This window comes from Coloeus monedula (genome assembly GCF_965178545.1).
Source record: "Coloeus monedula genome assembly, chromosome: 1".
NCBI lineage: Eukaryota > Metazoa > Chordata > Aves > Passeriformes > Corvidae > Coloeus > Coloeus monedula.
Window position 1 is genome coordinate 35,781,953 of NC_138781.1, and position 26,881 is coordinate 35,808,833.

General features: G+C 38.2%; 1 protein-coding gene across 2 annotated transcripts in view; it reads right to left on the reverse strand.

Moving 5' to 3' along the window:
* The window catches only part of ANKRD28 (ankyrin repeat domain 28), a gene marked incomplete at its 3' end in the record, with an annotated part of 117,897 nt that overhangs the window by 81,199 nt on the left and 9,817 nt on the right, over window positions 1-26,881 (reverse strand). The window contains exon 2 of one of the 2 annotated variants that reach the window (XM_082279318.1): window positions 12,491-12,584. The exons of the other annotated variant lie outside the window; for it this stretch is intronic. Coding sequence (XP_082135444.1) covers window positions 12,491-12,532 — 42 coding nt within the window. The 5' untranslated portion in view covers window positions 12,533-12,584. The remainder of the gene's footprint in view (window positions 1-12,490; window positions 12,585-26,881) is intronic. 2 annotated transcript variants of the gene reach the window in all.

A 26,881-nucleotide genomic window follows, 5' to 3' on the forward strand; every position in this document is an offset into this window, starting at 1 on the left:
AAATACAATCCTACTAATTTATATCAGGGCAACTGGTAAAACAACTAAGAGAATTCCCTTTGGGCCTGTGGGCACACGCATACACTGAGAAGAATTAGTACATCTCCTTTGATCTACTTTTCTACTGATCTATAGTCATGCTCAAGATGAACAGAGGAACTGCTGATTTTACATATTTCCTCTTTGAAAATTTCTTCCTGCAATAGTGTTCCCGCAGAGAAAAAAAGAATCAAACTTATTATTCATTACAAAAAAACTAGCCTACATCACAGAAGGTCAACATAACATTGCCTTATTTTTCACCATACAATAGATTTGCTCTTCCCTCTTCAGTAGGAATTGAGTTTGTGAATAGTGTATGGGCTAGGATTCAAGGACAGACTCTATAACACACAGGAGCACCACAAGCCTCTCAGAGACTGCATTCTTGAATACCAAAAACTCCTTGGGATTTTCTAATGTATGACATTCTCTGATGCACTGAAACCAATCCTCTATGTTCATATCCCAAGGAAAAGAAACAATTTTCACCTGGCAGCTGCTTACTCAAAAAAAGACCTGAGTGTGATCTTTCATTGCTACATGGGAAAAGAACAAGTCCCAACTTCCCTGGATTTGTATGCTTTTCTGGTTTGTTTTTGAACAAACTGCTGTTTCTCCAGCAGATGATTAGGAACGCATTACATTTGGTCTGTAGGGCCAGTCAGCTTCCCCACAGAAGCTCATTTTAGCTGGATGGGCTATAAGCCAGTAACCTTCATCCTTACTTTGCTTTTTCTAACCTTGGTTCTTTAGCTGGAAGGCTGGAAACCCCCTTAAAGAAAAGGCAGCACAAAGCAAAACACGCAGATTCAGCACTGGACAGTGCTGGTGTTGTGACTGAAAATGAGAAGGTTCCTACAGGAGCCAAGAAATCTGGCAAAAAGTTTATCATTTCCTCATTAAAACTCTGCTGGACTGCCATGCTGCTGAGCTTCTGAAAAAGAAAATGGCAGTCAGGTATATTTCTAGAAATGAGAGTTGCTCTGCTGCCTACAGTGAGTGACCACTCTGATTCAATCCCAATCTCCACTATACTGATGACATATTAAAGCCGTCATTGCAGCATGTTTGATGAGCTTGGGATGTCAGACAAATCAGTTAGTCCTTTCCAGGTCACATCAAGGTTGTCCTCCTAATACTGTTCTTTAACACAGATGTGCCCATTCTTTTCCTTTTCCCCTTCTCGAATAGCAGGCAGCTATATAAAAATCTAACACAAATTCTAGTGTTCTACAAGACATTCTACACACTTGAAAAGTGATTCTCATGACTGAATTTTTATCCTACAGCACTTAACACATTTTGGGCAGGAAAGTCAAGTCAGTTATGCCAGTCAGAAGAGGAGTTTCAAAGTTTTATGTCACCAACCACATCAATCCTCGTGGGTAAGTTGCCATTGTTACAAAATGTTTGCTTTTATACTTTTGTCAGAAGTTCCTATGGAATTCCCACAAGCAGTAGTTGGGAGTGCTCCACCAGTATTTAGGAACTTGAGTCAGAAAGGCATACCACTTCCGCTCAGACCATTATCTGGGAAACACTGAAAAAAATGATTCATACAATTTTGAGCCATGGAAGGGAGGAAACAAACATCATATTCAACTATTTAAATCCTTCACTGATGACTCACATCAATTTAGAACATTTCCAGAACCAGTTGCTTTTCTCAAGTAACAAACAGCAGTTGCCTATTCAAAAAAATAAACAAGACTGACAGACCGGCTTTCAACAGAACCATTCAGCTATCAGAATTAGTAAAAAGGAAAGAGCTGGGATTTTTTTTTTCACTGCCCACCCCAAAGCACAAAACCCAAGAAGCTCAGTGGATCTATCTCTGCTAGCCAAGGTCAGAAAGCTCACTGACTTCCAAATGATAATTATGCTTATTTAAGTTTGATTTTAGCTCTATTTGCAAAAATTAGCTTGGAAATGCTGCTACAGCAGTCTGTTATCTGTCTCATTTCAGCAATATTAGCAGGCTTTTATCTTCGTCCATGTTTTGCTTGGACTCACAGTTGTGTTATTTCAGCAGCAAATACTAACAAAATGCTAATCCAATCACAGAAGAAAGAAGATATAACCAATTAAGAGTGAGAAGTAATGAACACCCTGTGAAAAACTAAGAACCAGAGCAGAGCAATGCATCCAAAGAAGTGTTATACAGCACTCACTGGTTTCCAGTAGTTAAATGACCATAAGGTGAAATAACACAGGTTGGACTGAGGAACAAAGATAAAACCCTAAGTAGGAGCAACTATACAGTACAGGCTGCTTTACCTGTATTAGAAGGGCATCAGGAAGAGAACACTTCCAAATCTGACCATCTTAGGGAAGGAAAGTTTACTCAGCTTCAAATGTATGTCTGCTATTCAGTCTGCTATTCAGATGCCAAGTAAAAGAACTAAAATGCATTATCTAGAGGAAACTATTCAGAATGACAGTGATAGCAGCATTAATTTTCTAAGAGGACTATACAATCTCTGCTATTCAAAACAAAGCTCTGATTTTGTCAAGAAGAAAAAGACTACAAAATCTACTCCTTCAAAACACCTATTCTATATTTTTGTCATTACTAAAACTCTCCTAGTAGAAAGCTGAGGGAGTCAGAGGCTGAAATATTTCATAGCTCCAAAAGAAAACATTAAAACTGTGGCCTTTAAAAGTTTCTGTTCAGATTTTCCTACTCATTAGTCATGTGATGGTACAATATGCCTACAACCCAGTCTCCCCCTCCCTGTTCCACCCAGGGATGAGTGTTATTTCAGGGAAAGAGGAGGCGAAAAGAGGGGCACACTTTAGTGTTGAGGGCTTTTTTCCCAGGATGGAGTTTGGGAGGGAAAGGTCCTGAATACATTAATTTTCTTTAGAAGATTTAAAAGTTTTCTTTTAAAGAATTTTGAAATCAGTTCTCTCTTGCAGAAGAGTTATAAGAGTTGAAACAAGCTTTTAAATAAATATTTATGCATATAACATTCCTACTAGTGTAATACTTTAAATTCAGTTTTGGGTAGATATGAATAGACTGTGACCATAGAAGCCACAGTTCAGCTGGCTTGCTCACATGTGAAATTTTGGTTTCCATACATACCAGGAACTCAAAATACTATATGTAAGTGAGCAAAATGAATCCCAGTTGCTACGGTTACCACATTTTTTTGTCTCTCTTCCATATGTAAACAATCAGCGTCACTGTACACAAATTATTTTGATTATCTTTAAAACAGTGCGTGTCAATAGCAGCCTCAAGCATCAGGATTTGCTGCTTGGGAAAAGCTAAACTTCCTAGAAGTTTTCAGGAACCCCTTACACCTCCCTCATGTCCAAGAAAAACTCCTTTCTGGCAACTGGAAACACTCTAGAAAACACAGCTGGATAAAACCCACATATTCACACACACACATACAGGCACTACTACATGACAAGAGAGCTCATCTAAAATTTCTGCAGCTGCCAAAATAGATGTGACTTTTCCTAAACTGAGCAAGGAGAAACACAGCTGCAGACAAGAATCTTCTCTGCCTGCTTCAAACCTTGCAAGAAGTCCTCCCCACAATACCCACCAGGGAAACAGCTCTCAGGAGGACTCTTACACATCACTGCAGAGTAAGAGCATGTACACAACCTTCAGTCCTTCGTTACTTTTCCTATCAATTTTTCAATTCTGTATTTAGAAGATTAAAAAGCACTTTGCTTAAAAAGTCTATTACCAAATGAAATTTTATAAAATGTAACCGAGCATTACTTTAGAATGCTAATTAAATTTCTACCAGCCTAGAAATCTGTTTGTTTGTAGGTTGCCTTTTTTTTTTTTTAAGTGACATTTGAAAAAGCGTATGACTGATTTTAACTGCTGGTCACCAGACAGACTCTTCACTCCTCCCTTCCCCACATGATCCTTGCACATTCACATCCCTTTCCTGAGCCAGCAGAGGCAACTTTTATGACCCATCTGCCCCTATTTACTTTTTTTTTTGCTGGTGAATTGGTGTGAGCCAGCTCCCCATGGGCCTGCACTGACACAGAGCAGTGGGAGTGTTCAAACTGCTCACTGCAACAGACAGTGATAAGATGGCTTTGCAGACCCACACCCATCAACCATGTATCAGAACTACTCCATTCCTTGTATTCCTTAAAATATCTCAAAACAGTTTTAATGACACCTGAAGTTTGCCCAACTTGGGCACTATTACAACCAAGTATATTACTCCTTAAATTCTTTCCAATTACACAAAACCATAGTTATGCAAAGAATTCAAGTTTCTCCTCCCACGATTCAATATGAAAATTGTTCCTAGTAAATTTCCTTAAAAAAAAAACATTTTGTAACATAGAAATTTCACCTATTGTGTTAATCAAACTGTCCCTACAGTACAAACAGTATTTATAAAGCATATGGTTTTATAATGAAAATACTAGAGAATTTTAGGGGTCAGACTTCAAAAAAAGCAGACAAAACCCATTATGTATCCAGAATCAACACACGAGCAATTTATGTATTAAATACAAGCAAAACAAGGTAGTTACAACTTTTAAACAATTATCCATACATGAGTTAAAACTTGTGAGTTTGGGAGGTTTTTTTGTGGGTTTTTTTTTTTTAATCAGGATTATTTTTGGCTTCATTTCTTCCAAAATCTCCCTAACACTGGCTTCAATCAGTGATTTATTCAATTAAGACGACACCTAGAGGAGAACTTGAAAAGTAAATTTTGGCATTCCTAAGAGCCAACAAATTGCATTATAAAGGAATATTATCATACAGAATCAAAAAGATTGTACCAAAACACAATACAAAATACACAATACACATGAGCTGCATATTACTTATTCAAAATATTAAGAAAATTAACTTCTTACATCCTTGCCTCTGAACCTCTTTTAGGATTAGGTATCTTAGAACCTACAGATAACCAAACCCCATCCAGTAAGTAAGTGGGTATAAAAAGGGAAAGTATTTGGTCTAGTTTTGTGGCAAAAATGAGGCCACAGGACATCTTGTATGCAATTGTTTTCTACCACTTTTTGGAAAGGCAACTTTTATAAAAGCATTATGAAAAACTAATACCAGTTTTCTATAAAAAATATGTATGTTAGGAACACTTCAACATTTAGTAACAAGAAGTCAGTAATACGGTTAGGAATAGTTCTATTTGTTTATGTCTTACATACACCAAGCTGTGGAGTGTCTTCCCCAAAACACACCTCATGCAACCAGCATGCTCATAATGTAGAGCAATGAAGAGAGAATACCACTGAACTCATGAACTGGTTTGCAAACTAAACCAGAGTCTAGAAATACATCAATAAACTTACACATCTTGTTTAAAAACCACCACACAACTATGAAAATGTGACCTTTAAGTCATGCAGATACAAATTTTTGTAGCCTTGACTCAGCTGTTGTAACCTTCTCCCCTGGAGATTATTTCAGGCCCTAGAAAATAAGGGCAACCAACTATTTTTTCAGAAGGAAGCGTTGCTCTCCAAGTTTCTTCTTGGATGTACACTGACACCTCATGGCCATTTAAAAAGTGTTTAAGGTCTACGCTCTCTTAGTTCTGCTTTTCTCTCTTTTTTAAAAACTCCAATTAATTTCTTTTTCTTTTAATGAAATGTTGTCCTCTTTGGAAATGTAGATGGCATTATTTGGTCTATTGCTCATTTTCTCTCAATAAGAAACTACTTAGCATTAATTTTTGATGAGCAATGAGGAACTCTGCCCCCCACAAACACTGAATCATGGAAGACAGAAGGACTAGGTACCTCTTCTCTCCAGCTTCAGACCCTCCAAACTGCAGAGAAGCAACCACAGCTGCTGTAACTCTTCACAGAACAGAGACCAGGAAGATAAATAGGACTACTGCCATATGAAGAATGAGACCAAAAATGTTCCTCCCCAAATGACAGAAACAGCCTCTGGATAAATTTCTGGCACTAAGCAAAAGCCTTTCACTCTTTGAAGTACATGAAAACCTTCATAGTTACACACATGAATACCTAAGAATATTAACAAAATTCACTACTTCCAGTTCAATTTACAGCAAAGTAGCAACAAGCTTTATTTAGCAATGCTGCACCATAGAAAACAAATGCAAAAGGTGGGCTTCTCTCCAGATTCTCATTCTGGAAGTAGAAGTGTGTTACTTCTTACTCTTTCCAACAGGCTGACATGTATGAAAAAAACCCACCAAACCTCTGCCTTGCTTCTTGATTGAGGCAGGAAAACAAAAAAACCAACACCACACATCAAGGAAAAACTCTGTGGCAAATCTATATAAATAGTTAAGTCACACACTACATATCTCAAGACAGATAATCTGACAAACTACTCCTTGCTAACCAAAATTATAAAGTCTTCAACTGTGAAAAATAAAGACTAATTTAGATGTAATAGGCCTATAATGTTATTTGCTAGGGGTATTACCAACTCTTTTAAAATACTGTAGAGCTAACTGAATTAACATTATCCAAGAAACGTTAAAATCTATGGGAAAAAAGACTCATTCTTTTCAAATATTTATCTTTACCTAAATATGCAAGACAAAGCCATTTAGACGGTATTGTTAGGTCTTAAAAACGAAAAGCAGCTATGTGATATAATTTCTTTAGAGATGCTACTTCAAATTTCTTGACCTAAGAAAGAACACTTGAATTCTGTTCTCTAAAATATTTTTAACATCAATGAGCACAATATTAATATTTCAGCAAAATCTGCAAAACTTTCCATTAAAAAAAATAAATTTTTTAAAAGCAAATGTAAAAATAAGCCTTTACTCCATCTCTTTTCCAAGCCTGAAGGAAGAGGAGAAGATTCTCAAGCATTTACTCTTTACTTAATACAAGCTTTGGTTTACGTATTTTGAAATGGAATTCCTGCAGCATTAAAACGTAACAAGAAGGACAAAAAAATTCACTTTCCATACCAGAGAAACATCCAATCAACTTCTCGTCCCACAGAACTCCTGGCTTTAACAGAGGTGGAACAAGCAAACTACCAATCAGCATATTTTTACAACACATTCCCTCCCACCCCTGCCAAAAAGCAGCAGCTGATAAATGCCATTCATCGTGGAACGGAGCTTATTTTTCAGTCATTACTATCACCATCTGGTCACAAATAGTCACATTTATAAAAAATTAAAATGAGGTCATCTTGAAGTGCACACTGGAGAAAGGATCTGAGGTAACACACTTAAAAATAAGAACTTATTTTGCTCTGCATTATTTGCATTAAAGAGCTACCACAACATCTGCACAAATGCTAGACCACACATACTAACTGCCACAGGCATCCAGCTTTTAAATTCAGCCAAAATTCAGACGCAGGTTTTCTGTATCACGTGCCAGAATCAAGGGAAAAAATAAAAAAGAAACCAACCAACCAACCAACAAAACCCCAAATCAACAATGAACCTCTACCCACCCAGTATTACTAAGACTAGGAGAAAAATAAATTTTGTCTTTATCTGTTTAATCCACACTTATAGTAATTTAAGTTATAGCACCCTAAGTGTTATATAGCAGCAGAGTGTTTTATAGCTGGTACTGAAATTCTGAAAGGTCAAAGAAAGAAACATGCACCATTCTGGTACCCATTACACACAAATAATGGATTTGTTAAAGTCTCTTATCTGTACACCACCAATGTTTTTGGATAGCTTGTAGCTGTCTGGTGACCCAGTTTTCTGAATAATTTACCCCAAAAGAACAATTTCCAGGCATAAACAATTCCCATAACATGTAAAAAGTGGACTGCATGCTCCACACAAAAAGCAAACACCCATCTTTCAGCAAATGCATTTTGGAAATACTGTAGCTAGCACTGTATTTCCAGTATTTCTCAATAAGGACCTGCATCACTTTTGTATTGGCACAAGAGCAAAACAAGGTTTACCAGCTACCATGGTTTCCAGTTTTTAAACTAAACCACTATAAGCCATCATCTTCACAGCCACTTCAACCCCAAGAAAGATGTGAGGAAGAGAGGGGGAAATCAACACTTCTCCACAGGACATTTGTCAGGACACTTTCCTCTAACAGTATGATTTGCATTAAAGTTGCTCTAGTTTGATTCCATGATAGGTCAGTCAAGAAAAACAACCATCAGACATATAAAACTGTAAAGATCAGATGAGGGGACAGATCTGGAACCTCATCTTCATATAGGCCCCAAATTACAGGAGACATCTACATCACGAAGCAGCATGGTCTCCAGATTTCTAGCATGTGATGTTAAGGAACTAAGAGAAGATGCAGCTCTTCAAAACTGTAAAAATACAACTGGTACCAGCAGTACAAAACAGAACCCACTTTACTATTACTACCAAAAGACATTTAGCAGCATGATTAAAGAGGTATAAAATACACTTGATCTTGAGTTCAAGATCCTCAGGGCAGCCAGGAGGGTGCACAGCAAGCTCACTACCTCGGATGTGAGGAGGGCAGACTTTGGTCTCTCCGAGGATCCCCTTGGTGGAGTGCCATGGGATAGAGCCCTAGAGGGAAGAGGAAGCCCAAGAGAGCAGGATGATATTCAAAGATTGTCTCCTCCAGGCTCAAGAGCAATGTATCCCTACAAAGTTCAGGAAATAGTGAACACTAGAAAGCCTGCATGGATGAACAAGGAGCTCCTGGACAAACAAACTGAAATGAAATTCTGAATATAATTTACCTTGAAACCCTGGAAAGACATAATCATCCTAACCATATGGTAACTATCACAAACTGAACACGTCTGTGCAAATCACAGCAACTACAGAAACATTCAGACAAAACAAAAGAAGTATAGTGGAACCATGTGAAGTCCCATCTAATCTCAACAGGAATGTGTCTTGCTAAAGAGGGCTTTATCAAACAGTCCCAGTTTTAACAATTTTGCTGCAAATGCTGCAAGTATAGTCAGGAATACCCACCAGCAACACTTACCAACCAAAGACACTTTTAAGCACTGCGATTTAAGGGTCTTGCAAAACATTACTCACAAGGCAGATGGCTTCCATTGCACCCCTACTGGGTAGCCTCCAGCAGCCATACCCAGGCTCTATATGGACAGGACCAGAAGTATCCCATTTGCTGGGAACTTGGACTGCCAGGCTGTCCAAGATCCCAAGAGGGTGAGATCAGCTCTGGGTGGGCTGTGAAAAACATGTGACTACTACTCACTTCAGTTTTACAGACTTGCCCATACAGAGTTCCAAGACAAACCACAACTTTTGGGTTTCATTTTGAAAGCCACATGTTTAAGCAGTAGAAATGCATGAAGAAGGATTACTGTACAAGCATGAAAGGTCTTAATGAACCAAGCAAGGTTCATGTCCCACACCATTAAAGCAAAAACTTCCAGCAACTGAAACTACCATTTCATGACAATTTTCCTCATCCAGCACAAGAAAGCTGATGACTGGAGAGAGAAGCACTGCAACTACTTCCTCTTACATCCTCTTACTCCTCTACTTAGAAATCTATCAGACTATCATTGATGCCTTAGGTTTTAACTTTTATATTTTTCAAATTCTGTACTGCTTAGTGTGTAACTGAAGTTTCTTGTAGCCTGTTAATTTCTGCTCTCTCATGTTAGGTAGACATAACAAAGCCTCTCCCGGCCTGCTCTTCAAGGATACCCAGACCGTCCTAGGCCCAAAAAGTATAAACCAAAAGGCCTCTAAAGGGAGGCAAGCAGAGGGGAATTACATCATTAAACTGAAGCTTTAATTGGAGAATTAACCCTGATATGCCAATGAACCGAAGTGATAAAAGTGTGAAGAACTCGTGACCTGCTGTCCATCTTGGGGTCCATCTTGGCAGTAGCCTCTGGTTCCCCACGGGGTATCTTTGAAGGCCTTTCACATAAATACCTACCTTATTTCCTTACTTCTGTCTAGTCTCTGTTTCTAGGAGGCCCCTCAAGGCATCTTCATGAACTTTTAGAATGCAAAGTTCTACCAAAATTGTCCTAAAATCATTGTTACTGCTCCCAGAACCTGGTGCTTTCAAACTAAAATAACATGAACAACGCGTGTTTTCATTACTGGCAAGAAGTATTACTGCTGTTTGTTTCTATGTCGCAGTCTACATGGAGGTAAGTGCAACAGGGTAAGAACATGCTAAGTGACAACAGCTTCCAATTTTCAAACCTGGTGGTAGCAACGCAGAAAAAAAACCACACAGGCGCTGCTTCTTTCAAAGTAGAGGTCTTCTTCAATACAGAACCAGCACAGTAAAAAAAACCAAATTAATTAGAACTCGTGAACATGCAGCCTGTTGGTCAAAACTGGCCTTCTCAGCTTTTATTCAGCAGTAATAATCTCAAATTATGTACACTAGCTGTTTGAGTAAATTTACTTCTGAAGTTAAGCATTAAAAACTGCAACACTTTTCCAAAACTCCAGAATAGTCTACATATAATCAGTTCTTCCTCAATAGACGTGAAAAAGATGGAATTGACATCTTCTCTAAGCTCTTATGATTTTTTCCACTATGCCAAGTTTACATATATTTCCCTCCATAAGTGTTTCAGCTTACCAAGAAAAATCAACAAAAAAGAGTGTAACAGCTTAAAAGTGTTTTGCCCCCCGTCAAGAGCAAAGCAACTACTTCTTTGAGGCCCACATAAAAAAAACTTTACAGAAAACCTGTGCAAATTGGGAAGAACAGTCGTTTTATACCACCAAAGCACTTATGCAAGCAAACTCTAATTTAGACTTTTGTCAACAGGGACTACTTTGTTCAGAGAATCCATAGATACTACACTGGCAATAGTAGGTAGCATAGGATAATCTCCTCTAGGGAGATTCTAGCCCTAGGGAAGAGCTTGACACTAATGCTCTTTTTACAGGTTCAGAACTACTTTTACGTGTAAAGAGTCTTGATCTATTTTCCCATGCTAGGAGGAAGAAAGAAAGTAGCTGAACTAGTCTAAACCAAAAGGCAATAGACCAGTCAAGAGTCACTCTTGCAGTTAAACAGGAAAAAAAAGCTTCAGTTAAAAAAAAAAAAAAATCTATCATTTCAAATTATACAGTGATGTTTAGTCTTGAAACTGGGACATATAAAACAGAGTTCAGAATCTGAAGCAAAAAAACCCCAACATATAAGAACTTACAGTGAATGCAACTTCAGGTACAAAGTTAAAACACCCATAGCACTAAAACAGTAATGGAAGTCTACTTGTATTCTCTTAAAGGTTTTCATCACCAGTCACCTACTGTATCAACCTAAACCAATTTTTCTCATGGCCTTCTAAAATCCAGATAGTATCAAAATAAATACAGTTAACAAAAACTGCCACAATCCAGATGACCTCAAACAGTTTACTTGCTTCCATGCTATCAAAGTTAAATTACAGGCTTCACATACTGACAAGTTTCACTTTTTTTTGCTTATCCATTTTATTAACATGCCAAAATAGGTAGTTACAGTAGCTACCTTTGTCCAAACATACAAAGGACAGAAATGTTGCATACAAAACACTAGCTCAAGGTACTCAGTGTACTGGTATTGACTGGGACAGAGGTTAATTTTCTTCACAGGAGCTGTAATGGGGCTGTGTTTTGGATTTGTGATGAAAACAATATTAATAACAGAGGGTTGTTTTAGTTACTGCTGAGCTGTGCTTGCACAGCACCAAGGCCTTTCCTGCTTCTCACAGTGCCCCACCAGCAAGCAGGCTGGTGATCTGAAAGCTAGAAGGGACAGAGCTGGGACAGCTGACCCCAACTGACCCAAGAGATATCCCATGCCATACGAGATAACGCTCAGCATATAAAGATGAGGGAAGGAGGACAAAGAGGAGTTTTTGGAGTGATGGCATTTGTCCTCCCAAGTCATCATTATGTGTGATAGGGCCCTGCTTTCCCGGAGACGGCTGAACACCTGCCTGCCCATAGGAAGTGGTGAATGAAGCGGAGAATGAATTCCTTGTTTTGGTTTGCTTCCATGCACAGTTTTTGCTTTCCTTATTAAACTGCCTTTATCTCAACCCATGACTTTTCTCATGTTTGTTTCTGATTCTCTCCCCCATCCCACTGGTGGAGAGTGAGAGAGTGCCTGCATGGGGCTGAGCTGCCCAACCGGGATCAAATGAAGCTAGAAAACGGCAGAATTAGGGTAACATACAACCTTGATATATTTACCTTAAACAGAATAAAGACAGTGCTTAATTACACACCCCTACTACTTTGTAAGTTAGGGGCATACGTGTTTTTTAATTAAAACGTCTATCCACAATACCAGTTCCCCAAGATCTCTAAACACTTTGGATATTCCTTTATGAATCAGTTCTGTAAGGGGGACCAATGAAACTTATGTCATGGAACCCACAATGGATTTCATTGAATTTACTTAGTTTGTTATTTTAATAAATAACACAAGCACTCAAAGAACATTAGGAAAACAAGGAAATACAAACAGGAAACAGAACATTTAATGAAATTATACAGAAGTGTCTTACCCTGTAAAATGCCATGTGACTGTAGTAGCCTTTACGCATCATGAGACAGGAACACTTACACTGGAGTTGAAATGGCCACAGGCAAAATTAATTCCTAATTTACAGGAAAAAAAATTCAGAACTTAAATCCTCTTTGACGAGGTTTAAATATAACCCAATATATCACATGCTGGATATATTTTACAGGAACAACTACTGTCAACCTAGAAGTAAACGTTTTAAGTATGCTAAAACTGTTGCAATGGTTTACTGAGGCAAACAAAACTATATCTTGGGTAATTATTAATTTTTTTCTTTTGCAAAATAAGAAGCACAGCTGGCATATTGATAGTCCAATACTTTGGGACAGAACTGGCAGCACAGTCAGCAACACGTGACGCTTCCTGTGCCAGAGAGGAGATCTCTGGAAGCTTCAATGTATTTATATAAACAATTTTAGTCTTTATTACTATTGGGTTTTACTGACGGATTTCCTCTCTGTGGACCAAAACAAATGAATCACTCTTTTCCCCTCCTCCTCTTATGCACAATATTTACAAAGAAAGCCTAGCTTGCATGGATGCCTCCCTTCCACCTGAGGAGGGGCAAAAGGGGAGAGCAGGGAGCAAACCTCAAAAGATTCAGCTTTCATAGCTGGGAGGGGATAAAGAATGCAAATGGAAAGGTAACAGCTGTGGCAAGCAGCTACAGAACCATCCAAAATAACTGCATGATTACAACATTGTTTAGATGAGTCTTAACAATAAATTAATTTCTCAGGTCAAAAAACAATCCTCAGTCACCTTTCCAAACTGGGTGGAATAGCACGGGACATATTCAGCCCCAGCAGAGCCAAGAACAAAGAGGGACTACTGCTGTAGTTACATGTCCCCAGTGTTTTCTTTGTGCTGTCACTGCATTTACCTTACTGTCCCATAAGCTGACCTACAGAGACCAACGGGCAGAAAGCTAAAACTGTTTTTTGTTAATTCAGCCCCCAGACTTGCCTACTGTAAGATCTGCTGAACACCAGTGCAAGAAAACAGCCAGGAAACTCCCAAGGGAGGGATATGAAGGGAGATGCCTTTTCTTGCAAGGGCTTGAAATCTTTGTAAACAGCACTTAGGATGGATTTGCTAATCTCTGCAAATGTGCCTTGGCTACTGGTCTCATCTACAAATCAGACCTTTAATCGTATTCCCAAATAAAGTTGTAACTAAAGTCTTAAACATCTTAATTTTCTTAGAAAGAAAGTATAATTTCACTGCTAAGCAATTTTTATAGCGCTGGTCTGTAAGAATCAGAAGATAAAGAGTATAAACCATCAGTGGCAATGCATCATCTTTTCTCTAATTTCTGCACCCACCATCATTCCTGTCCACACACAGTGCCCAGAAGGTCGAGTAGACAGCACACCTCAGATGTGTGAGCTGCACAGACGTGAAGTCACGCCCAGCATCCCATGACCACCCCATTCCACCTGCAACACTCTCCCCTTAGACACACAGACATCCTTTATTTTAACAAGCAAAGCAATTTTGGCATAGATTAGCAGAGTGAAGAATTTGGAGCATTTTAAGTATTGCTCAGAGTATTGGTTTAATAAACTGTTTTTATAAGATTGTTCATCAAAAGATACCCTGAAATATCTAAATGTAGGATTCAAACATTACTTCTCTTATACATTTTCATCTGCCAAATATTGTTTTTTGATCTCAGCATTTTTCTGCTTGATGTTTATGCTCAGACGTGTGCTTACATTGTATTGTTTTGGATTGAAGATTATTTCCAATCACGGAATCACAGGATGGGTGAGGTTGGAAGAGACCTCAGTGGGTCATCTGGTCCAACCTCCTCGCTGAAATAGTTATCCTAGAGCACATGGCACAGGATTGCATCCAAACAGTTCTTGAGTATCTCCAGTGATGGAGACTCCACAATAATTTACAGAATCCAGAATATCTAAACTGAACAGCAGAACGCTGGAAAAAAACCCCAAACTTAGTTTTGACAGTTCTTTTATCCTAAAAATTTTCAGTCAGATTTTCCAAGCAGTCATGTCATTCTGAATAATAATTGGGAATATTGTACGTGAATGTACCAAGGGTGTAAAGTAATATTCTAACTTTTTCAGTTTGAAAGAAAGAAAAGAGAGTGATTAGTGGAAATCACTCTTAAAAAGAAAAACAGAAACAAAACAAAAAACAAGAGCAGCAATATCAAGCCGTGTCACTTGGTGGCAGCACACCAAAGAAAACCAAAACACTTGAGCAAGACAACAAAATTTCTTCTCAGCACCTACCTTCCTTTAACATCTCTCCTACAGGTGCCAGAATTCCTGGAAGGCTCTAGTCACTTCACATATTTAAGGTAGGCACCTAAATTTTTAAGACTACTGACTTCACATTCACGGAGATACTAAAGACTCAAAATTAAAAGAGCTTTACTTCAGTCTTTCTGACATGTTTACAGGTTCACCTACCTCCACCAAAATTGCCAGAAACGTGCTAAATAGTATTCCCAAACAGGTGCAGGGCTGAGCAAGCAAACAGAAGCACTACTTGAAAGCCTGACATCCCAACAGTTCCTACAAACTTAACAAAATAGGGGGCTCTGAGTCAGATGCACCATCGATTTGGATTTCATGCCATCAGAAAAGGCCTGACAACACACCAGAAAACTCATTACAGTCCAACATCTCTTCCACCAGCTGAAACTCTTGCCAGCATCACACATGAAGTGCAATACCGCATGCAGTAAGTACCCAACAGTGCTATTGTAGTCAGTGACAATGAATGAGAACCAATAGTCTTTACCCATTTAAATAATTGATGTTAACCAAAGGTTAGATTTAATTAAATTAGTAATATTTAATAATAATTAAATAATTTAGCAAACACTTTCAAGAAACATTTGAAACTACTACTACCGAAGCAGGAAAGAGATGCAATGAGAACACAAGCATCTGCTGACTTTCTTCTCCTCTGAGTAATGTTGTAGCAAAGGCTCGTTTATCCAAGGGGCAACAGGCTTGCTACTATCTTTTCTCTCAAACTGGTCTTCTACACACAGATGTACAAAGACATACAAACTGTGCAATGTCTTATTTCTGTAACCCCATGATAAACAGCTTTGTTTTGCCCTATTTGTAATCTACATGCCAAATTTACCAATGGCTAATAGAAGATTACCATATGCTATCACATCATTAACACACAAGTTGTAATCACAGTTCTATTTTCTATATATTAGATCTTTATTAGTATTAACTGCAAGATTTAAAACACAGTCATTTCTTAATAATGATCCCATACAAAAGCAACTAACAAAGCCTTTATAGCACTGAGGGGTTTTTGTACCAAACCTAAGATGATATTATCTAAATAATTGCTTTCTGGAACGAAGAATTTGAGTTTAAAAGAGCAAAGTACTCTTATTCAAGCTTCAGGGAGATAAAGTCATCAGTTTAAGCCAAACATTAGGAAGTAAGTGTGACTGGTATCACAGGAGAGTGATGGCGATAATAAATTCAAGTAGAGGAGATAAGCTCTCCCTCCTTTCCCCCTACCTAACCAAACAGCTTACTGTTGTCTAGTATACATGCAGGCTGGTAGGGCCCTTCAATTTTATCAGCTTCATTAAAACTGCACTTTCAGTGGGACACACACAAAACAACAGCCTAATCCAGCATCGCAGCAAGAAGACAAAATGGAGACCAAGGGAGAGAGATAAAAGTGAACACAGAAGGCAAGAGAAGCACAGCAGTTTGCCATCAGAGGGAGTATGAGCCTTAAACAAGAGTGGTCATCTTACAGGTGGGAGCAGACACACAGCTCTGCAGCAATTATGAACACCTACACAGGTTTAAGGGAGGGCTGGTCCTCCAAATTTTTGTTGAGAAAAAGCATATATGTGAAAGAGCTGCAAGAAAACAAAGTTTTTGTTGAAAAACAGAGCTGCTATACTATTTTATATGTAGAAAGACATAGCCATGGAACAGTGAAAACTTCAAACTTCTGCCCATTTAAATTACTAATATTAAAAAAAAAATAGGAAAGATGTGCTCCTGATCCTTTCTTTCAGTAAACTTACTATCTTAAAAAGAAAAAAAAGCATTCTGTATCGCAACATGGAGCTTGATTTTAGGTCAGACTGAAATGAAAAGGGAAACACTAAACAAATAAGGCACATGACTATATATCAACCTGCACTTTATCCCAGACTCTCAGCTCCACTTTGGTGCTGTTCAGTGCCAAATGTGCCTTCAACACACTGCATGCTCCTCAACATTACCTGTAAGAGCAGATCCTCAGCTGAGGCATGGAGAAAAGATTGGTGAATGATTCCACGTAAAAAGAAATAATATTCCCTCACCACCACTCACAAGTTTCTAAGATTTCTTTTCTATCCCTGCTCCTATAGAGGGAAGATAAACCATGCAGCATATTCAAAACTGCCAGACAAAGTCTAGACAACAATGAAGCGCTATCAGACCCACTCTGTCTCAGAAAGGAAAATGTTTGCCCATTTACCCATGTCCCCAGTTGCAGAATACACTAGCTTCCTCAAACACTAGGAAAAAACAGTTATCTATATTACAGAGGTACTGAAAAAGTATCAGAATAGGTCTACAGTACACCTCAGTGTATTTTCTACCTCCAAACGATGGAGCCGTTCAGTTGCTCATCTTCATTTCTCCAATTTAAAAGTGGCCTCAGCAAAATCAGCACAGGTCTGGCATCTTTTAAAAACAGTGTCAATTGCATTTTAGTCATAGGAAACAAAAAAAGAGACTGCTTCCCTAATTTTAAAAGGAAGGTGAACTAAAGTCTGATTAGATCATAGCAAGATAACTCTCGTTGGGGTGGGGAGGGAAACACTCTTTTTCACAGCAATCAAAAGCTGGAGGCACATACTTGGTGCTAAGTACGTTGCCTGCTTAGGACAAGTGTAAATGAGTCATACCATCTGTACTCACATTCAAAGGATAGTCTGGCAAGATAGCAGGAAGAACACAAAGCAATATGACGCTCTGCTCTTAATGCTATGGATGCAATTAAGCTGGGAAGTAGAGGAAGACTTAGCAGTTAAACTAAGAACTACCTACAGTGACAGACACTGAACACCTTATTCTGTGAATTTAATTATTTGTAGAATTCTACACAGAAATCTATAGTACAGAGGTGCCTACAAATTCACATATAACAAAACTGCAGTGGTTGATTAACGCTGTATTTCACATGAATATTTCTATCTCACAGAAAAATGCAGATATGCTCAAAGTATAAATAGATTGGAGCAAGAAGTCATTGTGGAACATCAATAATTCAGAGAGAAGCTATTTATGATAACCATTTGTTATAGAGACAAGACAAACTGCATTGACTAAGAAAGAAACAACATGAAAACAACAGAATCAACACTGGCAAGCAGCCTTCTGCAGCAAGTTGTACTGAGCAGAGTAAAAGCAATGACCACATTGGAAGAAACAGGGAGCTCACAAAGATGCAGTGTGAGACTAATCCCGGCAAAGGTGAGGGAAGTCTCATCCAAAAAGATGATATCGTGGCAGTATCTGAGCGAGGGCAGACAAAGCCATAACCAGCGTCTAGAGCAACATGCCACAGAAAGCTGCTATTCCCAAAACAGCTCTGTGGGTGGGGGACCCAAACTCATGGAAGTCATAACCAAGGTTTATCATGAAACAATTTAGTAATACTAGAAAAATGTGCCAAGTTCAGATTTCTTCAGTTTTTTTTTAAAAAGTCCTGGAAAGTCAAACTATGTAGAAGGTTAAGCTTACCAACATTATTTTAGTTGTAATAAAAGCAGTATATTTTAAAATACAAAACTAAGCTGTACTTTGGATCTCAGGATACATATTTGAACATATTTAGCACTGAACCCTCCATCTTTTACATCTGATGAGAGTCAGTGGTACCAAATGATGCTAAAGACTGTTTCAATGTAGCACAAACACATTTGTGTTTACTGAGTTTATTTATCATGGTTACATATAAACTAGAGTACTTACAGGAAGGACAACAAGTTCTTCCCAAGATATTCCTGGATATCTTGGGGGCTGGAAGGAGGAGAATAGACATCCATCTGCTGTCCCCAAATCCTTGTGATGATTTGTTTATATTTATACCAAGCTTTGAGGAGCATGAAATGTACAATTAATTTTAAATGTTATCTCACTTTCTCCTTGTTTTCATGCTTTCATCTTTTAATTATATGAAAAAATTGTTTACGATCTTAAAAAAAAAAAATCACTGATGCACTTATGTTGGTTTATTTACTTGATCCTCTGATTTTTTTGTTGGTTAAAATCAGGCATATTATTTCAGAGCATTCTAGAGGTTATATTAACAGCATTTACAACTCCCAGCAGGTTTAGCAGCAGCAGATATTCACAAGGATGTCTGCCCCCAATAATCACAGTTCACAAGTAGGTACACTAACATAAAATCAATACCATTAACACATACATGCAGCTGTGAGCTGAGCTGATTTGAGGGGAGGGAAGAGGATTTGAGGGGTAGGAGGATGCTATCCCCATACTATTTCCTCAGTGACTACTATTTACCGAGGACAGCCACGCGGAGGAGCTTCACAGGCAAACAAAGCAGTAATTCAAGCTGTTTCATTATGAATCAGCAGAACTGTCAGAAATCATGGCAAAAGTATTAGACCATTTTTAAATAAAAGTAAATTAAAAAACAAACTTAATAGTTCTCCTGATGTTGAATCCTACCCCATGATTTGCTACTCAGATAAAAGCCTTGAGCTTGAACAGTTCCCTGGCATAAAACAAGAGGTGAAATCATGAACTGACAAGCCTGAAGACTTGTGAGCCTATGAAGCATCCCAAATGACATAAGTGAAAACATGTGTTGATCCTCTGATGTTCACACCACTGTTAAAAATGAAAAATGATCAAAGCAGAAGAGCAGTGAGATCCTCTTAACAAATCCAGAAACCTTTATCTACGTGTTGTTTCAGCATGTGCATATGTATAATTTCAAACAATAACTACTTACACAAAAAGCCGCATTGAAAATTCTTATGATATACTTGGAAATGACACAACATAAAAAACCCCCACAAACAAACAAACTACTGCAGCTCAGACACCATTATGGTCTTCATTTTCACTTTTACAATTTTTTAAGCACTTCAGAGATAGTTCCCATTTAAAAATTTGGGAAGAAAGCAAAGCAAGCAGAATATAAATTCTGATCAAACATAACATCAAAAGGACAGATAGACAATAGCATTGCTCCTTAAGCTGAGGGAAGAGATCTCTACATTTCACACATCTTTTAGCAAGGTAATTATCTAGATAAAAATAAGGTAGCCTGCTCTGAGTCACAGCAGTTCATATATAAATCAATCCATTAAGAAACTTCACAACCAGGACAGACTTCTTTAGAACCTACAGGTACTCTTCAAAAACACTGTACATAAGATCAGGAAAGAGTAATGCTTTCCAATCTGAACAGATGCCTGTCACATTCAAAGAGAAATACAAATCAAGAAGTGATGTTCATAGACATTAAAATCAGAAGAAAGCACAGGTTTTGAGCTATTTGAGTCTATGTTTGTCCATAGCAGGTTACCTCTCAAAGTCTACAATCTGGCTTTACAGAAACCTCAGTATTTAAAACACACAAGAGGACTGAAGAGTTAAAACTCCTCAGATTACAACTGTGGAACAGAGACTTTCTAGTACACAGCTGTGACATATTTCAGAACATCTATGGGAAGACAACAGTTAAAAATGGACATTGAGTAGAGGGACGAAAGAATTGCATACTTTAGGTATCTGCCAAGGCACAAAGATTAGACTTGATCAATAGTATTTATAGGATAGCAGGGTAGCAGTTTGTGAGGTAATCTTTTACCAGCATATCACCTTTAAGAAATTGTTTCTTAATTAATAGGTTTTAATTATTTAATTTTCATGTGTCTAAATTTTAACATTTCCACTCTACCCCAATACAAGGGTAAGAAAAACAGGAAGAAAGGTGAGGAGCATTTTAGAAAACACACATCCATCAGACATAATGATAGAACATAAATACTATTTCTAACAAAAACGTATGCATTTGCAAAATTTAAGTTATAGGCATAAAAAAGAATGTCTCCTGGAAACATTAAACTCATGCTCTAACAGGAACAAATCATCATCATAAGTAAAAACCTCCTTGGTACCTTTAAAAAGAATATTTTTAGATTAATTTTTGAAAGCAGAAATAGAAGTACATCCAAATGGCCTCACTGGATCTTTAATGGGGAAGCTCCATAATACACAGGGAATAACAGAGTGCATGCGGTCATTTCTCTATTCCCAAGGCCAGTAAAGCAAATAGCAGTTGTCTTCTTAATCCTATTGACTAGGCCTTTTAAGAAAAAGACTGGAAAACATAACAAAATATATGCAATAAGCAGCTCTTTGAATAGATTTAAGAGTCTGCAAATTCCTATAAATGCTAGTGCACATGGGGTGGCGTTGCCTTATCAGCCTTGAGGCTGTTGTTACAGGACAAAAACATGTTTTTAAGATGGGACAGGAGAAGAGTCAGAATTCACTTGGAACAGAGGCATTCCACATAGGTGTGTCCAAACAAAGCTTTGAGCTTTTAACACAGCTCAATGATACACAGCTTTCATTCCCCAAAATGCAAAACACTGAAAGAGAACTGGCCAGTAGACTCAAGAGACATATTTTCACATATGGATGTAGCAGCACTTCAACTTACAAGAGGTCCAAATCAGTCAGTGGCAAGTCAAATATCTGAGTGAAAAACAAGAGCCACATTTTCCAGTTCACTGTAATTCCACGAGAAACATATAGGGTACTACCACACACTTTAGGACTTTCTTACTCCAGGGAAGAACCCAGTTGCTTGGACAGGACACATGGCCACACATCTCCTATGTGTGCACTCTGTCAATTGCTTAAAGCTTAAATCATGAGTGCCCCTTCCACATAAACACACAAGGAAAACTGGCATTCTTACCTGCCATGCACAAGTGCTACAGGAGATTCCACTACATCAATACAGCCTGCAAAGGGAAGAAAATCAGGTACCTCTGACTGCCAGATGTCAGTCACCTTCTCTATCTGACCTGAGGACTGCTGCATATAAGACCACAATTTTGAAGTTCAGCAAGATGTGGTCATTATAGAAAAAAAAAGAGTAAATACTTTAAAAAATATATTATTACATTTCACAGACAGTGGAACACTTCAAGGGACGAGAAAAAAGACAGGTTAACTGTTACAGCTAAGTCCACTTGCACGGTGGACACAGACATTCCCAGGAAAATTAATCTCAGCTAAGTAATGCCATCAATCTAAAGCAGATCATGTAAACTAAACTAAGACCTTGCCCAGCTAAAGTGCCATTACACTGACTAAATAGAATTCACTTCCAAAGTACATTGGCTACCTACAATTATCTAGGTGCAATGCTCTTAAAAACAAATAAAACAAGTCGGATGTTTTCTTGACAGACAGGAACCCAAGAATTGTGCCACATGGCAATTTGAAGTTTTTCACTTCTTCAAGGTGAAGATAGGGGCCAGATGAGAAAAGATTGTGAAAATACATCTCCTCTTATGAGGATAGACTGTGGGAGCTGGGCCTGTTAAGTTAGAAAAAATGGAGAGGGGATCTCATCAATGCTTATAAATAATCTCAAAGGTGGCTGCCAGGAGGATGGTGCCAGATTCTTTTCAATGGTGCCCAGTGACAGGACCAGGAGCAATGTCCATAAACTAAACCACAAGAAGTTTCACCGCAACAAAAGGAACAACTTTTCATTGAGGTGGCAGAGCACTGGAACAGGCTGCCCAGAGAGGTCGTGAAGTCGCCCTCTCTGGAGACATTTAAAAATCACCTGAGTATGTTTCTGTGTCACCTGCTCTGTGTGACCCTGCCTTGGGAGGGGTTGGACTGATGATCTCCAGAGGTCATTTCCAACCCTAATGATAGGAAGACAACCTTCCAAATACAGAACAGCAAAATGATGTGCACTAAACAGGGTGCAATCCAGCACAATCACAACCAGACACAAAAGAAACCCCGTATAAAACGATTGTTGTAGCATCTCTCCACAATAGCAACACAATGTTGCAGCAATTTCTCACGGTCCTGACTGCTTAAATCCCTCCATAGGGAGAAAACAAGCAAGCTACCACTAAATAAGATCACCAGGTGTAACACTCTTCAGAACAGACAGCTGATTGCTTTCCTAACACTTTTTCAACTAATCTCTACCTGTATTCAGAAGAAGGGCAGACCTGGGCAAATCAAAGTGAGTTATCCTGGGTTCTGTTTTTTCTTTTTGGATGCACTTAAATAGCACATGATATCCTTTACGTCGCATTAATTAATTTAATGCACTAATTACTTCACTTTTATTACTTCTGCTATACTTTTTAATTTGTGATTTTATCAGAGCAATTAACAAAGACAGAAATAAAAAAAAAAAGTTGTTTTAATTACATGTGCCACTAATTAAAATTTTCCAAAAATGTCTCGAGTTAAGTAGTCCACAGTATTTCCTTCACACAACAACAGTTAATGAGCTGAATCAATGACTTGGGGTTGGCCACAAAGTCTGTCAAAATTTTAGGATTAGCACAGTTCTGTCAGACTTCAATTCATATGAGAAGCTTTTCTTTTTCCCAGATTCTTCTGGTTTTCAACACTGAACAGACCAATTAAGAGGAGTAATTGTAAAGAAAATACCATTTGTTCCAGAAGAGGCTACTGTCTAATGCTGCTTTCAAACAGTAAGCTTTCACAAACTCGTTCCAAGTGCTTAGCTCATGACTTCCGTCCATGAAGCAGTCTGAATTCAATCCTTTGGCAACAAATATATACTACTTAAGTGTTATTTTTTTATCATTCTTTGAAAGCAAGTAGATGCTATACTTAAATCTTAGCCAAGTTATATTAATATCTTTTCTTAATGTAATTTTTAAATCAAAAATTTCCCTGTCCTGTTCTCTACGTACTCAAGCTCGAACAATCCCTTGAAGTTCCCACAATCCATGCCAATAAACCACACTGAAAATAGATTAACCTTTTGTCTAGTCTTATCACTGAGAACCTTTGTACAACATAATACAAAAAGCACAACAAAAAGTACTCTGTATCTCCTATAAAACAAGGAACATTACGTACAGAATAACGAGAAAATTGCCATAAATGTAATTTAATTTGCAGCATTGACTCTGATTTTTAAACACTAACAGCTACATACTACAAGTATTCTCAAAACTTTGCATACTTTTAATAACTTGATTTATTTCAGCATAGCAAAGAAGAATCTGCTATCCTCTCGTATTCTGTCCCCTTACGAAGAAAATCTATAATCTGATACTTAGGTAAGCTGTTTTAAATACCAAACTATGTTTCTTATTAACACTGTGCAAAATAGTTCTTTATTTAATGTTTGTCATTCTCATTCCCTCTCCCCACCCTCCCCCATTCCAGTGTTCATTTGTTTATGTTTTACATTTTTATGTCACCCATGTGGGTTTTGACACCTACTAGAAGCAGCATAATACCACCCTACAGCCCACAGCAGGCACAGCCGACCTACTCAGAAGGCAGCCCCTGAACAGCTGCCTAAGACTTTCAGGCTAAAATTAAAAAAAAAAAAAAATTAAATGGTGCAGATGACCAGCTTCAAGAACCACCCTGAAGTAGGGGCTGTAACCTGAGTCCTCACAAGCATACAGGTGATACGTAGGCAACTATTTTTTTGGAAACTGTTAAGAACAATTTTAGTATACCCTTATTTGCCAAGGTAATTATTCCCAGTGCATTCTCACAGTCAAAAGACATGCCCAGTTTGTTTCGGTTTTTTTTTAAATGAAGCTTTGTAGTTTTACCATTGCTTATTCCAGAAAATTAAACCAGTCAGATGAATGAATAACCTCATCCATAACCTGCTGAATTAAATGTTTTTGCAGCACAATCAAACTGAGAAACAGAATAAAGTAAGGAACAGCCCACCTTGATAAGGTTTTCATTAATGGCAATTCAAAATGTTATCTTCTTTAGCTGCTGATAAAAATACTTGCACAACCAATAATGCTGTGGTATCCATACAACTATATGAGGTGATATGTGGAATATAAAACACTAACTACATTTTTTGTTTCAATTTCCTATTGAGCTGAGATGAAAATTTTTCTTCTATTACAGAAGGCTGCAGTTTACTCTTAGACTGACATGCTTCATTAATTACTATTTGTAGAATTTATTTCAACTTAGGCATTTTTCTATGAGCACATTTTCTCACTAGGTATTTCCCTACCCGAGGCACATATCTCTGTGCAGGGAGATAGAGGGATCACTAGTCACAATAGGCATGATTCCAAGCCATCACTGGAAGGTGTCCAGGAATTAAAACTGCACACATAAGAAGCACAAATATTGAAGGGCCTTCTATCCATACATGTTTCTATGAGGAAAAAGGCTGCAGCAAGTTCAGACTACTTTTGGTATATGGTTTTCAGGTAACTGGATTACCCGAACAGTCTTATACTTTCACTGTAGCCTCTTGAGAAGAGATGGAAGGCAAGAGAAAGTCTTTTTGGTGTCACTTTCAGAGCTCCAGTTGCAAAATTGAGTGGTAGAGCATGTGATCAGCCTAAGAGGGGAAAAAACAACTTTAAAATGCTGCAGGAAAACCGACATGCTGTTGTCAGATGGGAGATGGCAAAAGCTGAGGATCCTGAAATGTGGTAAACCTGTATGTTACAGAGGAACTTTTCTTCTTTCAAAGTTTTCAGTCAATGTAAGTCAACATGGGGTGTTATAAATAGAAGCAGACTTCTTAAGACCCTAGGTTCTTTCACAGTTAAAGAGGAATTCACAACCACACTCAAACCCCAGAACCATCAGGAACCAGACAAGAAAAATCAAACCTGTTTCTGAGTTTCAAAACACATTCTAAGAAGTTTAAGACCAACAGCATGAAAGTTGCTCAGAGAGAAAGGCAGACCACACTCAAGTTTCTCCACTCACCTCCAGCCCCCAAACCAAAGGACACACACGAGATACATCATCTGTGATTACAGGACTTCTGACACAAAGACAGACATTAGAGTAAGTTTATCTGATCCAAACCACTCCTTTTTGCTTCCTACTTAGGAAAACTTTCAAGGAACAACTTTACAGTCCTATGCTAACCTCAGAAATTTGCCTCTCCCCTCCCTTTTCACCCCTGTGCAGAAGAATGAGAGACTGCTTAAGCTCAGCTACCACCTAGTATCAAACCATGGCTTTATGCAGGAGATTAGAAGCCAGTGAGTTTCAACCATTATTGTTAGAAACCTTGCAAGTGAAAAAAGAAAAAAACAAACCAACTCAAGGAAAAGCGCATCATTAAACTCCATCCTAAAATTACTGAACTCAAAGCTTTCATTAAAATTTACCTACTCCACTGGCTTAAAAGAACAGGGTTGATTCAGGCAATGTAGTCCATTTCTCACACACACAGTCCTACCCTACACGAGAAATATATTTGCATTCAGTAGTTCATGTATCTGTATTTCCTTCTCCTATCTGTCAGCTGAAAATGTTGGCCTTCACTGTGGTAGATAATTTCCAAGTCTCATAATTAGCATAGTTTTGGCTGTTAACTAACCTCTTAAAAGAAAAACAGAATTACAAGAAAAACAGATCTTAATGTTTCTGTCAGTATTTAAGCTTGCTTGTTACAGGTCATTTTTATTGTTTCTTATCTAGTGACAAAATCAAGACAGTGAAAATATACACCAAAGGAATTGCCACCTCACTTCTGCAGCCATGCCACACAGTGAAAAGTAAGAACCTGGCATTCTGAACAAGCACCCTATGACAACACAGCACTTCCCAGGCAGGCTACATATCACTGCACTCCACACAAGAGCAGGTCACGGAACCTTGAGGTCAAATGAGGTAATTGCAGCAATTCCTCCTCTTTTCTTCAATTATCCATCCCACTTTTACAGGTTACTTTTCCCAAAAACAAGATGTGTCAGGTATCATAAAAGAAGCACTAGTGGGTACTACAGTCATACATGTATGACTATATACATGTAAAAAAAACCCAACAGGGCATTTCTGGACACATCTAAAACACTTGTATATCAGTAGAGGTAATAAGGGTCGCCACACCATGGAAGGCTGAGCTCCAGCAGACACTTCTGAGATCTTCTGCAGGCACATTCATCCTGTCCTTGGGTTCAGTTCACTGTGGCCAACTGCTGCCACCAGATCAAGCTTTAGGCCTACAAGTTTTATTTGTGCTTGTGGCCATTCCAGAGGCAAATAGCTTATTTTCTAAAGAACTTACTCCAGAATGACAGTTCCCAAATGGCTGCAACACCTCCAATCAACAT